This window comes from Telopea speciosissima, chromosome 4 (genome assembly GCF_018873765.1).
Source record: "Telopea speciosissima isolate NSW1024214 ecotype Mountain lineage chromosome 4, Tspe_v1, whole genome shotgun sequence".
Classification (NCBI taxonomy): Eukaryota; Viridiplantae; Streptophyta; class Magnoliopsida; order Proteales; family Proteaceae; genus Telopea; species Telopea speciosissima.
In genome coordinates, this window is record NC_057919.1 from 13,186,350 (window position 1) to 13,202,891 (window position 16,542).

A 16,542-nucleotide genomic window follows, 5' to 3' on the forward strand; every position below is an offset into this window, starting at 1 on the left:
GGAATTCAATCCCAATACCTCGTCAAAAGCATGGTTTTAAAAATCAGGAATCAGATTGGTGAATCGGCCGATTCGGATTGGAATAGGTTGATCCCGATCTGGATTTTCACTACTCTTAATCGTTGCTTCCTGAATCAGAATTGGAAGGCCGAATCAGATCCAAACCGGCTGATTCCGAGTCATATATAACTTCACAAACCTATATGAACCAATGACAGAGTCGAATGAAACTATAACCAGACGCCCAACCAATTCGGCTGTTTGTTCAAATGTGGTTTTTGAGTCTCTTTGATTTTTTTTGTTTTGTTTTTGGAGACAGGAGGGTTATCCGACTTTAGGCTGATTAAATCCTCCTGGGTTCATACATGACTCCCACACCACGCATAAACCGGAAGTTTCTGGGCCTTGATAAACCTCAAGAAATTATGCATCGATGAAAGTTTGATCATGAAACCTCGCTTCCTGAGGTGGAATCACATCGATATTTCTTTTGATGGTTTATGGCTGAGCTAAAGTGGAGAACTGTAAGTTCCTAAGGTACCAAGTACTAACTAGTAACAATCCCGACTAACTGACAAATAGATGAACCAAATCTCATGGAGCCTGCACCGCTTTCGACATCTTCTAAAGAGCTGCATTGCCGAGAGAGATCTGTCCACCGGCAAATCACTTCAAACGCTCTACGTAAAATCTCAAGTTCCTCCTTCCACCTACTTCGCCAACCACTTCATCATCCTCTACTCCAAATGCGGTTGCCTCTCCACGGCACGCAAGGCCTTCGACCACACCCCTCACCCAAATGTCTTCTCTTTCAATGCCATAATCTGCGCTTACGCCAAAGAGTCACAAACCCACATTGCCCGCCAGTTGTTCGATCAAATTCCCCAACCTGACATCGTCTCTTATAACACTCTCATCTCTGCTTACGCTGACCGTGGAGAGACCTCACCTGCACTGCATTTGTTCTCTGAAATGCGTGATATGGGTCTCGACTTGGACGGGTTCACTCTCTCTGCTGCCATCACAGCCTGTTGTGACGACGTCGCTTTGATTAAACAAATTCATTCTTTAGCAGTTTATGGTGGGTTCGATTCCTTTGTTTCCGTAACCAATTCATTGGTTACTTACTACAGCAAGAACGGCTATTTAGACGAGGCCAAACGAATTTTTTATGAAATGGGTTCGATTAAAGACGAGGTTTCGTGGAATACCATGATTGTTGCATATGGGCAACACAGGGAAGGATCTAAGGCTCTGGAACTGTTTCAGGAAATGACTCGCATGTGTTTGAAAGTGGACATATATACGTTGGCCAGTGTTATGACCGCCTTTACGTGCTTGGAGGATCTATCTGGCGGGGTTCAGTTTCATGCGCAGTTGATTAAAACCGGTTTTCATCAAAATTCCCATGTTGGGAGTGGTTTGATCGATTTGTATTCTAAATGCGGAAATGGCATTTCTGATGCTGAAAAAGTCTTTGAAGAGATCCCTGAACCGGATTTGGTTCTTTGGAACACCATGATTTCTGGTTATTCTCAAAATGAGGAATCCTCTGAAGAGGCTCTAGATTGCTTCCGGCAGATGCAACAGTTTGGCTACCGCCCTGATGATTGCAGCTTTGTCTGCGTGATTAGTGCATGCTCAAACCTGTCATCTCCATCACAGGGGAAACAAATGCATTCTTTGGCCATAAAATCTGACATCCCAACAAATAGAATATCGGTTAGCAATGCACTAATTGCAATGTACTCAAAATGTGGCAATCTGCACGATGCTAGACGGTTATTTGAGCGGATGCCAGAGCATAATAAAGTCTCATTCAATTCGATGATAGCAGGTTATGCACAGCACGGGCATGGAACTGAATCAGTACTTCTGTTCCAAAAAATGCTTGAACTGGATATTGAACCTACAAGCATCACCTTCATTTCTGTCCTCTCCGCATGTGCACACACTGGAAAGGTAGAGGAAGGTTGGAGTTATTTCAATTTGATGGATGAGAAATTTGGGATCAAACCACATGAAGAACACTATTCTTGCATGATTGATCTCTTGGGCCGAGCAGGCAAATTGAATGAAGCTGAGAAGCTGATTGAGATGATGCCATTTGACCCTGGTTCTGTTGGTTGGGCAGCATTGCTTGGTGCCTGTAGGACTCATGGGAACATTGAGCTGGGAGCTAAAGCTGCCAGACAGTTTCTACAGCTGGAACCTTTCAATGCTGCTCCCTACGTCATTCTTTCAAATATGTATGCCAGTGCTGGTAAATGGGAAGAGTTTGCAACTGTTAGAAAAATGATGAGAGAGAGAGGAGTGAAGAAGAAACCAGGCTGTAGTTGGATTGAGGTGAATAAGAGGATCCATGTATTTGTTGCTGAAGATAGTTCACACCCCAAGATAAAAGAAATATATAAGTTCTTGGAAGAGATGTCAAAGAAGATGAAACAAGCTGGGTATGTGCCAGATGTGAGATGGGCTTTGGTTAAGGATGATGGTACAGGGGAAGAGGAGAAAGAAAAGATGTTAGGGCACCATAGCGAGAAGCTTGCCATTGCATTTGGGTTGATAAGCACTCGAGATGGGGAGCCAATCCTTGTGGTTAAGAACCTCAGGATATGTGGGGATTGCCATAATGCAATCAAATTCATTTCTATCATTGTTGGGAGGGAGATTACTGTTAGGGATGCACATAGATTCCACTGCTTCAAGGAAGGGACTTGTTCATGTGGAGATTATTGGTGACCATGGAAGTTTCTTCAATCGTATGCAGCTTTTCTACATTGAGAGGAGGCATACCCAGGCTTAGCCCACTCATTACTATAAAGGCAAAGCATTTTGGACTCGGACATGACTGGCAGGGTTTCTTCAATCTTATGCTGATTTTCTGCATTGAGAGGAGGCATAGCCAGGCTTAGTCCACTCATTACTACAAAGGCAAAGCATTTTGGACTCGGACATGACCGGCAGGGTGTACAACTTTACCGTCAACAACTAACCCACTGAGTGTTGCCAGTTACCATTGACCTATGATCTAGAGAAGTTGACCAGACAAACGAAAGGAGTGCTCAGAAATGCTTCATTGTAGTAACACTTGCTCAATTCATTTGTATCTGAGATCGTGGTTGGTTTCTTGCCGAAGGAATAGCTGAACTTGTTTTGGTTTTGGATAGATATACAAAAGAGAGTTTCCTGGCGTGAACAGCTATGGAAAACAGTTTATTGAATCATATAGGTTTGTGAAGTTGTTGAATCAACAACATATTCATCAGAGAAAAGAAAAACTGGGAAAAAGAAATTGAATAACAGGCTTTTGTCATATCCAGTTTGCAGGGTGTGTGAGTTGCAAATTTGATGTGGGGGGAGAGGAACTTGAGACCAACTTTTTTCAGGAAATAAACCTCAATTAGAGGTGGTTTTGCTAGACTCAGCCAGAAAGCTTTCTTATGCTTGGTGGAGAGCACATGGTTGACAGATGAACCGAAATGGTTCTCATTTTGTGCCACCCGAGGTGTGAAGCTAAGGATACTTGATAAAATATTTTATATCTTTAAAAGATAATTTAACTGATAATATCTTCCCGCCAAAAGTATTACTAACGTGCCAAGGAAACATGATAAGCAATGTGTAAATGTAAAAAAGATAATTGAATGTTAAAGATCACTCCCTCTCGAGCTGTTGTGAACTTGTAATGTTCCCTCAAGTGCCATTTTACTCAACATGTTCTAGTGTCACTGCTGTGTTCTAATTCTGCTCTTAACCATCGTGGAAGGACTTGCTGAACCAAGTAGCGGCAAAACCTTCGTAACGCAGTAGGGTTGAAAGGAAAGACTTGCCTAGGGTTAAAAATTGACAGGACTTTGGAATCAATGTTGACATTGTCTCCCCCAACCCCTAAAAAGCTGAGTGCTCAGATGATTTCAATATGACTGAATATTCGGAGTCTTGTTTAGAGGGTTGATGTCTTGTACTCAGTAGTTTGGGTTGTGGTCTGTCTCCGAAAGGCCATTAAAAGCCTGTAAAATTTTTAGGGGGTTTACATGAGGGTAATTCGGAAAATTGTATCTGTTTATATTCCCTATAGATTGATAGGGATGGGAATTATTAGGGCTACTGGGAATTCTTTGTAAACACATAGAGGCATGAGGAAGAGAGCTTGTAACCTTATCTTCATTGCTAGAGAAATTGCTGTCATCTCTCCTCTCCTTGGACGTAGACACCTTGTCAAACCATGTATATCATTGTGTTGTGTAACTGTTTGTTTACTCTTTTCATTCATTTTTTAGATCATTATTGGAGTTACAAAAGCCATTTTTGTCACCTTTAAAGCTGCAATCCCTGATGATCTTCATCAACTCTTCAAACCCAGTTCCACTTCCATCAAAAGCCTCAGGTTTTTATTCTTATTCTTATTTAACGGACTAAATCAGGACTTCATCGAAGGTGACGGAGAATGTGTTGGTCAGATCAGATCAAGATGTTTGTGGATATGGTCTCTGCCAGTTGCTACTCTATTTTGATAGAGGCATACTGCAGATGACACAGGAACATATTCTACCCTTCCTAAGCTCAAAATGAACAGTGCCTTCAGTTCAGAGATACGGAATTCCAGACATCTTAACTTGGGCAGGATACTGGCATGCTTCCCTCGGTTGCCCATCATGATGTTACCACCGGATTATTCCAAAAGCACATTATTTTGTTGTACACTTTGGATTGGAATAAGCCAATACATTATTTTGCCATTGTTTCGAAACCTATGATATCCTTTTATTGTAATTTCCCCCCCCCCCCCCATCGAACTATTCTTGATTGCCACCTATTCTTGATTGCCACCTAAAACGAAATCAATTCATTCTGGAATCCATAGCCATTTTTACCTGCAGTTGATGCTCTCTTTTTTTTTTTTTTCCTTTTCTGGTTACCCCATTCATAGGTGATGCTCCAAAATGAACTGATCTGTGTGCACTGGTTTGTCACTAGAAGAGTAGAGACAACAAGGTCATCTGAGGATTAACCTGCGTCTTTTATGAATTGATCTTTTTGGTGATGAATATGGAGACCAGTCCGTTTCTGGTGAAGATCACATGCAACCCCATGTGATGGAAAAAACCCAAAACAAGACCATTTCATTCCTATTATCTAACTAAGCACAGCATAGAAATTAATGAAAATTTACCAGATTCAACATGACTTGCAGGCAAGTGTTGTTCTCTATCATGCACTTTTGGAGTTGTGCATGCCAATCCTGGGTTAATAGTTATACAGTTAAAAATGGGGCAGTAAGAAGACTACTTTGATTGAAAAAAGTATAGCTAGTTTCGATTGACATTTCATTTCTTGGTTAAATGGTGACTGTCTTGGCAAGAATGTGACAAGGAAACTGTCCTTGCAGGTACAAAAAAGTTCAGATCAGAATATTTACTATCTAACTTTAAAAAATCCATGCTACCCCTCCCCCCTTCCCAAATGAAAATTTTAATCAATAAATATCTACTATCTAATGAACACAACATAACAATAAGGGATCAAAACTGATCACATCCATCGAAATTAATTTACCGATCAGGAAGATGTATTTCAGATGAGAATTGAATACACTCTTGCCTTAGTTGTACTGAACGTCCATGAACAACGAAGATATCATGCTGCAGTTTCAATGGTATGCATTGAGATGGAAAACTTGGCAGCTTGGCTTGTAGGACTTTCTGGTTGCAGCCTGCTCAAACTTCTTGGTGGCAGCTTCATTTGCTTCCAAGCCTGTTTGAAGAAAATACCGTACCCACCAAGAAGAGCTCCGCAACTTAGCCTTCACACGGAAAACATTGTAGGATGTCATTTTCATGATCATACGGTTGAATGTTACAGGAACTCAGAACAGATCATTGACATGCCAATGGCAAGAAAAACACACCAAAGAAAAGAAGTTCTACATAAAGCATTTACAGTGGACGATTTCTAACAAAATTTACTTTTACTATCTAATGAGCAGCATTTCTCACATGAATAAAACTATTAAAGGGAAAAATAAAATGAATGCAAGTCTGCAGATTTGGCTTGTGCAAGTAATTAAACAGTAGTACATAAACCCAATGAAAACTGAAAACCTAAGTGGGACCTGGAACTCCTACCCTCCCAATTCAACCTTAAGGGGCTACAAATGGAAGTCATTCAAGTAATTTAACTTTAATTTTGCCTAAAATATAGTACTGAGTTCGTACAAATGTAGCAATATCTTGGCAAGTCTACAGATGGAACTGAATTACAAACTAACTGAACAGGACAGGACATATACGAAAGGATGGCAACAACCTTAGAACAGTATGGATCTTCTCCTACCAAACCAACCCAATTGAATACTGCTCAACCCCAAGCTACCACACATCGTGACACATGTAAAGGTGTACTTGATTTTCTTTTCATGGTTTCCACTTCATTTTCCCAAAATCCATTCTTTTGTTTTTTCTCTCTTAAAAATTTCTGCAATGTTTTTATTCAATAATCTCATGTAAAAAAAGAAATCCAAACACTGTCTTAGCTTTAATAATTCAAAATTTGGTGCAGTAAACTTTAAGTTTTAATCTTAACCTCATTCAGGTTGAATTGCTTTAAGTAGGAGGTATCAGTAGAAGAGCAAAAGAAAATCAAATTTCGACATGAGCTAACCTGTTAATTCACCATACCCCAATATGCTGTACAATTGCAGCTAATCAAACTTTTGCCCTACCAAAAGTGGCTCATAACCTCATGATAGGGAAGTACAGTCCTAAGCATTAACACTCTACTATCTAGACATTAAAAGCCAGAGAACTGAACAATCTGGAAATGAAGGATATAGCATTTCATAGTCCATTAACTAGTCAACGCGATATTTGACATCAACAACGCATATCCAACAAAGAAGTAAGCAAACAAAGATGAAATACGAAACCAAAATATATATAAATAAATAAAAAATAAAAAAATAAAAAAACATGTAGAAACTTACTGGCCTTCCAAATTTGGATAGCTCGGCAACTTTGGCTCTCTGCTGACCTGGATAACCTACATATGAAATGGAAAATAAATCAAACACAGAAACATTGACAATCTTTTAACGTAAACTAAGGAATCAATGCAACATATCCTGATATGCAGCTGCTGAAATTTCTTGGATAACTAACATAGCTCAAACGCCTTTCTTCTTTTACTTTTTTAAGTTATTTCTAGCTCTGAAGCCACAATGATAGGGGGTATCCACCATGTTGATGACCAGCATGGAAAAACCAAACTGCTCATATATTAAATCGAGATCGAGACCATCTATACATGCATTTTTTAGAACATTTCTTCTTGACATACCATCCAAAAATAATTAGGAAAATACGCAGACAAAACTAGAAGCAACTACAAATTTATATCACATATGAGCAATTACAGGATGCACTTTGCATTTCCCTGAAGGAGGGGATGGGGAGCCAAATATTATTTCACCATGAGATAGTGACATCACTGACCCCCTAACCATGTAGTTATGATGAACAGGGGGAAAAGATAATTATAAAGGGAGAGGGTTCTCTCTGCACGCGGCATAGAGGATCGAGCAATGAGGTGCGGCGAGACGGTTTCGTACATAGAGGGCAGCGGGTCATTTCATGTGATGAAGAGAGAAATACAGAGAGAGAAGGTGCTACTGTATCCTCCCCTGATGGTTCAAAGAACCTTTTCCCTATAAAGAATTTTCAAACTCCAGCAACCTATTCCAGAAGTCAATAATGTGACAGAATCAATGTATGAGACTGATTTATACATCTATAGCACCAAAAGTTGCCACTTTTATTGATCGGATTAGAGGGAAAATCAGTTGGTAATCTCATTTAGAGATATTTACGGTAGGCCAATGAAGTAGTAAGTCAAAAGATGGTTGCAACAAAATATCTTCGAATCAGACCTATTTGTAGGAATTATTTAGCCAGCTAGTGCAAAAATCTTCTAAGAATATAGATTTAAAATGCCAATAAAATTACCGGTAAAAATAACAAGACCGTCCATGGATACCCTCGCCAATTCTGGAAGAGTCTTGTTGAGGTACTTTGGAGACAAGTAATCCAGAGCATCTGACACAATAACAAGTGAGAAGGACTTTGCCATGTATGGTAGAGGAAACTTGAGATCAGCCACACGCACAATGCCCTTGCGCACGAGACTTTTGCAGGTAGCATCAGCATCTTCCATGTCATATGGTTCCACACCCCAGGCTTCAGTATCCTCTTCTTTTATCAATTTAGAGACCACTGAACAAGTGTCGGGGCCTACGTGCAAAACTTTACGCATGGCTTCACCATATGATTTCTTCAGGAAAGGTAAGGCTCCCTGAACTTCTGATGTACATGAAAGATCACCTGCAAACAAGGACATAAATTGAAATCTACAAATTGGTGATAGATGGCCCTACATTATATTGAATATCATAGAATAAGCAGAGTGCCAAACATTCCTTGTAAAGCACTTAAAGCTGCTCATCCATGCACATGTGGAATCAACCCGCATTTCTTTTTGTTGGTTTACATATAAAAATGGAGATTATTGATAGTTCAGTATCTCTAGACAAATAGACAATCCTGGCTCAGGTTAACGATTTAATCAAAGCAGATATAAGTACAACTTAATTTAGTCTGATTTCTCAACCAACTTTTGTTTCTTTCTAAATTAGCAACTTTAGATAAGAAATCAGGAATGTCTGACAGACTTGTTCTGTTTAGAGATGAAACAAGATATGCAATTAGCAAATGTCACATCCCCCCATCCCTCACCCCCAAAGAAAATATATATATATATATATATTTTTTTGGAATTGGAGAGCTTTAAAGGGGGGGATAGGGGATGGGGATATTGCTCCTAGGTGGTTTGAACTCATGACCTCTTATTTGAGGAGTTGGTGTTTTGCCAACTGAGCTGACCCCTTGGGGTAGAAAAGATTTTTAAGGCATTAAATGGTACTAGTATAAGCATCAAGTATCAGTTATTAATTCAACATCAACAAATTTTGGATTCTACTAGAATATTATCTTCACACTGTAAACAGAAAGGCATGTGATGGAACCCACAATCTCCCCCCCCCCCCCCCCGAAACAAAAAAAAAAGTACAGATGGACAAACTTACCTTCAACCTTGCTAAGAGCTTCTCTATCTCCGCCAATTCCACCTATAATACAAGAACTTAAGAAGTTAACTACCTGCTACATCAAACCCAACCCAACAGCATGAAGATAAAATATATATACTAAATCTAGAGCAGTGGCTAGTCTGTTCCCCTGGCTAACCATGGAAGCATGAAGCTAACTTTCCCCTTACTTGCCAAGTGCATATAGAATATCAACATTCATTGCTTCTTTTTTTGGGAAGGATGTTAGCTTATAAACCTTTGGACTGCAACGAAAATACATGTAACCAACTCCAATACAAACCTGAGCCACTATAAGAATAGCCGATAAGAAGGAAGCCGCCCTGTAAATTGAAAAAAAAAAAAAAAAAAAAAAAAAAAAAACAAGCAAACAAAATCAGGAGTTCACCATAAAATCCCTCCCAAGAAGTGAATTCCATCGAAAGAAGTAATGACTTGGCCCCCACAATCATTACCCCATGAAGATAGCAGTTATCTACAGACAAGTACTACAAGGAAAAAAATTGCGTCAAAGAACTGAAATGATATGTGAGGAATACCACAAGGACAAGCCCAATTGATAGCAATGGTGAAGAGCGTGATTTCTGATGCAATGAGCTCACAAATGGAATGCTGCCACTGTCTGCAGGACGTCTGGCAGGATTTACAGGCCTTCTGGACATGGCTGCTGGTCGAAGTAGTGGTTAATCGACAAGACTTTAAGCTGATTGAAAATTGAAGAAAAATGGGGGCAGGTGGTGGGGAAAAAGGAAAACGAAGAATCAGATTGCGTTCTCTACGACAGTAAACCACATGGTAATAGTCCTAAACTTCATTACAAACTAATAGGCATTAATTTCGTACTCCAGCCTACTAAATTAAATGCTTCTAAGCTATGAGTGAAGGCCATATAAGACTCTTGAATTCCAAAATAGAATACAATAGCAAAATATGAGAAAATTAATTAAAATAATTATAAAACATGAAAGAATCAAATTATTCGAGATCCTTGCATCCCAATTTCCGGGTTTCGTCCAGCTGAAAGCTAGAGAATTAGATTGAGAAGATTAACTTTAAATATAGTTATACGCTTCAGAGTCCAAAAAAAGGAGAATGTGAAAAAAACAATTTTGAAAAGCGCATAAGGTAGGAAGAATTCAGCAAACAGATCCGATACTACAGCGGTAAATCGTTCTCATTCTCCAAACCTCCTAAGGTAGGAAGAACGGGAAAGTGATTCAGCTCATAAATTTGGAACGTATGGTCATGAACAGACTGGATTCAAATGAATTCGAGGGCATATACAACCCAAAACAGATGAATCCATAAAAGGGTCACAGATGCAAAGCATTCTTCACCAAATTTTAACTGGAAATAAAAAATAAGAAGAGAACCAAAGCACAGCAGATCAATAGGAGCAAACGATAAGAATCTAAAGAAAAGAAAAAGAGGGAGGATTTCAACGTAAAGGCACAGGGGTTTTCGTTTCAACGTACATGTGATGATGAAGAAGGATTGAAGATGAAACCGGTTAACGACGTGGGAGTTCTGAGTAGCTGGATCTGGATCTGTTCCCGCAATGCATTCCCACTACTATTCTTAGCTCTCCAAACTCCTCAGGAAATGAGATTATGAGATTAAGGACTCTGAGAGAGAGAGAGAGAGGTATAGAGAGACTACTAAAAGTAGAGTCCCTAACTCCCTGTATTACTGTTTTATTGTTAATTCGTTTTTTTTTTTTCCTTTGTTTTCTAATTTCATATGTACCGAGCTGTGCGCAACAGGGTAGAGTATAGCGCTCCGACGCGGGCAAAGAAAAGGAAGGCAAGGGTGCGCGCAATCATAAAAGAGGCTCCTGTCGCCTGTCGGCGCTTATGCAATTGCAAAAAAAAAAAAAATACTTGCAAAATGCTGCTACATCAGTATATACTATATATACTATATGGGAAACAGGTGGGCATGCCGCCAGTTTTTGGTAAATTAGCGGTATATATCAATCACGGCCGGACTCCTCTCCAGCAATCCACATCGCCTAGGAAGTGCCCAGTGAGCATCCAACGGCTGGGCTGATTGGGCCCATACTAGAATGGATGCCTGCATGTATCCCAATGCACGTCTAGTCAACCTAGCCCAGCTGTTGGATGCCTCATTGGGCACTCTTTGGGTGATGGACTCCTTTAAGAGGAACCGGATCCAATCAATCACAAGATTGAACACAAGAAGACAAAAGAATCTTTTCTAAAAGAGGGAAGAAAGAGGTTGTCCAGCCTTTTCCTATGGTATATACATCATATTTAAGCTTGTAACATTTATCCTTGTATGCTAACTTAATCGTTATTAACACAAGTGTCTTATTTAGTAATATTTACATAAGAGGACAGTCGGGGGCTTTGAGGCATAAATAGGGGAGTTATGTCTTTTCGGCTCCATGTGAGAGGGGGGATACGACCGTACATGAAATCTTTGCCTTTTATATAGTCAAAACATGAAGCAAAAAAGGAGATAAATCCCATGGCCATCCTTGCCAACTTCCTTATTAATCTTTTGCACCAGTTGATGATCATCCATCCATCCAAGCTTCTATTTGCCTATATCCCTGCTCCAATGCCATCTGCAATCCTTGCAATAGTCTCAATCAATGCAATTTAAGGGGATGGAGATAATGGATCAAGCAATTAAAAAAGATTCTAATTCCCATTAGAAATTAAATTTGCATACATAAGTTGGGACAAGTATGGTCGTATGGGAGGAGGCTCCACAGGCGCAGAAAATTGAATCATTATCCCCTCCAATTCGCTGTCTGCTTCAATTCCCTCCAATTCCTCACATAGGAGCGGGAATAACCACCCTATCCCTTGCTCCAACACACTACCCAAGGTGGGGTAGGGTGGTCATTTCCGCTCCTATGTGAGGAATTGGAGGGAATTGGAGTGGGCAGTGAATTGGAGGTGATAATTATTCCAAAAAATGCAGGTAAAGTTGGGGGAATCGGCTCCTCTCCAGCGCACTTCTGTGCCACACGTGCAACGCACATCGTGCGGCTCAGGATCTCCGATCCACACACCAGCACACATCTCGACGTGCTGGCATGTGAATCAAGGCCTCCCTAGCCGCACGATGTGCGCTGCACACTATCCCGCGTGGGAGAGGAGCCCAATCCAAAGTTGGGACCCAAGGATCACTCCAAATCCTTCTATAGTCATTCCTCACTATCGAACACACCATTTTTTTGTAATATTAGTACCACCTTCATAAGATTATTTCAAATAAATGAACCTCTCTTTTAAAGAGTAAGCAGAATGAAAGATATCATAATTCCTAAAATACCTTCTTGATTTCGGTGCCCACAGAGATGACTGGTTTGTTAGGAGCCTCCACGACAATTTGACAAACAATGTCATATTATGAATGTTGTTTCTAAGGTGAAGTAAAGATTATCATCTTAGAAAGCCCATTTGTTATCCTATGTTGAGCACAGGGTTTTGATTCAATCAGTTTTATCTTCAATCCATCTTATCTCATGTCTCGTGTCTCGTTTTGTCTTTCCCAAGAAAATATGACATAAATTGGATTCTATCAATTTGAATTTTTGAAATAGGGGGAGCTGGTAGCCAAGAGAAGCTTACTCTTATTGTAATACCCCGCGTCTTGAATCCGTAGATTAATATTATTTTAATTTTATTGCCGGTAAGCTAATCTTGATATGGAAGGAGCCGAATCTATTGTTATGGGCTCCACTAGGTCTGGGTGTTTGAGATCATGACACTTATACCTTGGAAAATTGTGTGTTCCCCTAAGTGAGTGGGAGGATTATTTTTTAGGGATTCATCTATTCATAATAAAGCCTTATTGATTAACTTGACTGGAGATTGCTTACTGAGGATTGGAGTTTGTGGGTTAAGGTCTTTACGGCTAAATATTTGAAGGAAAAAATATCTCTTCTCGATGGTGTTAGCCCTCTCACAGGGCATCGTGAGATGACGTCTCTGCCCCCTGGGTAGATACCCAGGCATGCTCACCCATTGGCCCAGACACTTGTGTAGAGACCATGCGACCAAGTAGAGATCTCTTATCCATATTTTAACAACAAATCTTTGTTTGATTTTAGGCCTGGACTTGGAAATACAGACTTCAGTTTCTTAGGCTTCGAACGATCACCGAAGAACTGCGTTCCTCAATCTCCAAAGGTATTCTACGCCAGGGTAGTAAATATCTTTGTCCCCAGACCATCTGCCTCTGGAACACAATTATACAGGCTTGTAGCCAGAACTAATTTTAGTTGGAGAGACGTATGAAGAGGTGAGAGTTAAAACATGGCAGTTACACCTTCCAATCTGCATAAATGCCTATTCTTTTCTATCAAAGTAAAAAAGAGAATTCACATTATTGCGAATCAGACTGGATTACTGAGTAAAGAAAGACAGCAAGGTGCAGCAGGTAAGACGAGCTGGGTAGGGCATCAAGCATTCCCCTACCAATACAATAACATTATTTGATTTCTTTTTACCAGGAACGAAATTGTAAATGGTATTTGATTCAATAAAAGGAACAAATGTCTCATTCTCTCAATTTGAAGTTTGTTGCTTTTTCATTCCATCAAAAAACTTATTTTAAGGTACTCTACAGGAAAAGTCCACATGTACTGTGGTTAATACTTTTAGATTGCTGTAAGATAATAAACTAGCAATCAAAGCAATGATTTATTTGCTATGGTAACAAACTCATGAGCTCCTCCAGTTTATTTTATGTTCCTTGACAAGTTTCTTCTCTTAAACGGGAAAACTTCAGCAAAAAATACTGAAGCCAAGCAGTGGCAGGAGTTCCTCCAGCATTGTTGGATCGCCTTGTGCATATAGGTGTTTCAACCAACTGGGCACCTTTTTAAACTGTACATGCAACTCTTCAAGGCAGAATATTCAACTGTCTACAGGCCACCTAATGAAAGACAAACCAAAATTGGTCAGTTCACATAAGCTGTGAGCACTTTGGACACTTGATTAAAAATAATTATTTAAAAAAAAAAGGATTAGGACTTCCTTCCAATTCCAGTTAGTAGAAACAATAGACTTCATGAATACCTACTAGAGTTCAACTGCTGCACCAGTGTCCTCCGAACGAGGTGGTCTCCACTTACGATCTACGATCTTCCTTGTCACTGTTTTCTGTATCTTTAGTTTCTCATCAATGAGATATAGCAACTCTTGCAAGCCAACTCTGGTGATAGCAGATGTTTCCACACGTTGAAGACCTTGAGATTCAGAGCCTGGATTAGACATGGTTTTCCAGGCTTCAGGGGACTCCCCTTGCAGCTCATCCTGAGTCTCCAAAATCTCCAAGCCATCACCCTGTTCATCACCCAAAGCTTGTGGACTCTCAGCAGATGACAGCTCAGATGCACCATCATCCTCATCAATGGGCTCATTGGGTGACAACATTTCAGACGCCACATCATCCTCCTCAGCTGAGAAACTAGAAACTTCGTCATCCTCTACTTCACCTAGAGATTCATCAGCACCAGTTTCCTTCTCTAGGAGGTCTACCTGAGCAGGTTCCATAATCAGACACGTCTTGATGCCAAAGATGCAGAAGAATGCATTTCTGGTAGTTTACTTTTTCATTTAATTAAAGGGAACTGTTTTCCTGGATGGGCCTGCCCAGGGTGGAATCTATGGATGGCACACCTAGTTGTTCCACGGGGCAGGTCAAATGGGACTGATATTTTTGGAGAGCTAGGCCCAAAGGTCCCCTGTTCACATGTAGAGTCTCCTCCAAATGGAATTGGCCAAGTGGCAAAGTAAAGCATTAAAAAATCCAGGACTACTGAGAAAGAGTGTGCCAATACATGTGAGGGTAGATTATGGAATTTGAGTATGCAACTTGACATGTGGCCAGTCCAAGGCACTCCCTACATATCCAACAGATAGAATTGCCACACCACTCTTCCATGCGGCACAACTTGGTCTAAAGCCCATATATTCCACAATGGACTCACAGGACTAAGGAGACTAGGAAACTTTAGCCCTAATTCACGTGGACAATAATCTGCCGATGATAACAGATGAAACATGTACCAAGTGAAGAGTAGTACCTTATTCCAAACTTCAATCATATTCTGAAGCTTATCCTCAGAGACCCCTATCTGCTGCAGTACTTCAAGTACAGTTGACCGTTGCTCATTCAGATCGACTGCTGTCGAGTCTAGTACATGCTGCGCCCAGTTCAAATAAAGGCATAAGAGTTCCTTCTCTGCCAAGTTACCTGAAAATCTCAGTTTACCAGCACCGTAGGAACATAATCTCACCATGAAATATAAAAAACAGAGATCATCTGACAGATACTTCAGGACATATAAGTTGTTCAACATTTCTTCTGTTTTGGGATTGAAAACCTTGTGGTATACCTTTTTCAGTTTTCTACATAAGCCTATATACTCTGACAAACAACTGTTTTATTGGATATCAACACCTTCATCCATGTCCTTGTTGCCTATTATACCTTGAAATAGAGTTTGAGAAGATCAATAAAGCTCTGAGCCTCTGAGATATTAGTGTCAATCAGTCTAACTATTCCACACACCCTTCACGAACATGAAAACTTTTTTCTTAGCACCAAAAATATACAAATATATTTCATTGAGGATTATAAAATAGGAGGCATACAGCATATACAATGTTTACATCATATTCAGCAAAAAACTGAACATAGAATGAGAAAAGGAGGATAGATAACTGCAAGAAATCAAATCAGTATTGAAGCAATGACCACCAATGTATGGTGTGGATCAACCAGAAGAGGTATTTGTTACAGATCAGAAACTTAACTAATCAGTAGAAGAAAGAAGAAGAGAAGAACAAGAGGAGAAGAGTGGAGAAGAAGACACTGCCGAGAGAGAAGAGAAGGCAGCCTGCGATTAGGATTAATTTCCCAATAGAAACCCAAAAACTAAAAGTAACAAGACAAAACTACCCCTAATTCTCAACACTCCCCCTCAAGCTGGAGCATATAGGTCTCCCATGCTCAGCTTGTTACAACGACTTGGTGAAGACATCAGCAAGCTGATCTGAAGACGAAACAAACAGGGTCTCAACTAGCTTTTCAAGACGGCATCGCGAACAAAATGGCAGTCCACCTCAATGTGTTTAGTCCGCTGATGGTAAACAGGGTTACTAGCAATATATATGGCTGCCTGGTTATCACAGTACATCTTCATCTGTGTAGGGACGAAAAATCCCATCTCAAGAAGAAGAGACCTAACAGCAACTCAATTGTAGTGTGGGCCATAGCCTAGTACTCCGACTCTGCACTTGACCGTGCAATAGTAATCTGTTTTTTACTTCGCCACGAGAAAAGGTTACCCCCAACAAATGTACAATAACCTGTAGTGGAACAACGATCACATGCTG

At 40.1% G+C, this 16,542-nt stretch overlaps 3 protein-coding genes across 4 annotated transcripts in view; 1 reads left to right on the forward strand and 2 right to left on the reverse strand.

Annotated features, from left to right (window-relative positions):
• Positions 1-485: 485 nt before the first annotated feature.
• LOC122657423 (pentatricopeptide repeat-containing protein At3g49710) lies at positions 486-3,205 on the forward strand. The gene is made up of 2 exons (XM_043852120.1): positions 486-2,825; positions 2,935-3,205. Exon 1 carries the CDS (start codon positions 583-585, stop codon positions 2,740-2,742), a length of 2,160 nt encoding a protein of 719 aa, XP_043708055.1. The 5' UTR covers positions 486-582; the 3' UTR covers positions 2,743-2,825; positions 2,935-3,205.
• A 2,268-nt stretch (positions 3,206-5,473) lies between these two features.
• Positions 5,474-10,754, reverse strand: LOC122660254 (probable pectin methylesterase CGR3). Its single transcript, XM_043855474.1, has 7 exons — positions 10,636-10,754; positions 9,700-9,863; positions 9,444-9,483; positions 9,140-9,181; positions 8,004-8,378; positions 6,986-7,041; positions 5,474-5,806 (listed from the first exon to the last, which is right to left on the reverse strand). Exons 2-7 carry the CDS (start codon positions 9,820-9,822, stop codon positions 5,654-5,656), a joined length of 789 nt encoding a protein of 262 aa, XP_043711409.1. The 5' UTR covers positions 9,823-9,863; positions 10,636-10,754; the 3' UTR covers positions 5,474-5,653.
• A 2,919-nt stretch (positions 10,755-13,673) lies between these two features.
• Positions 13,674-16,542, reverse strand: part of LOC122658713 (GTP-binding protein At3g49725, chloroplastic) — a 47,527-nt gene continuing 44,658 nt past the window's right edge. Inside the window, exons 12-14 of one of the 2 annotated variants that reach the window (XM_043853799.1) lie at positions 15,228-15,347; positions 14,218-14,679; positions 13,674-14,074 (exon numbers count right to left, since the gene is read on the reverse strand). In XM_043853799.1, coding sequence (XP_043709734.1) covers positions 14,221-14,679; positions 15,228-15,347 — 579 coding nt within the window. In that variant the 3' untranslated portion in view covers positions 13,674-14,074; positions 14,218-14,220. The remainder of the gene's footprint in view (positions 14,075-14,217; positions 14,680-15,227; positions 15,348-16,542) is intronic. The other variant, XM_043853798.1, reaches the window with a different exon arrangement.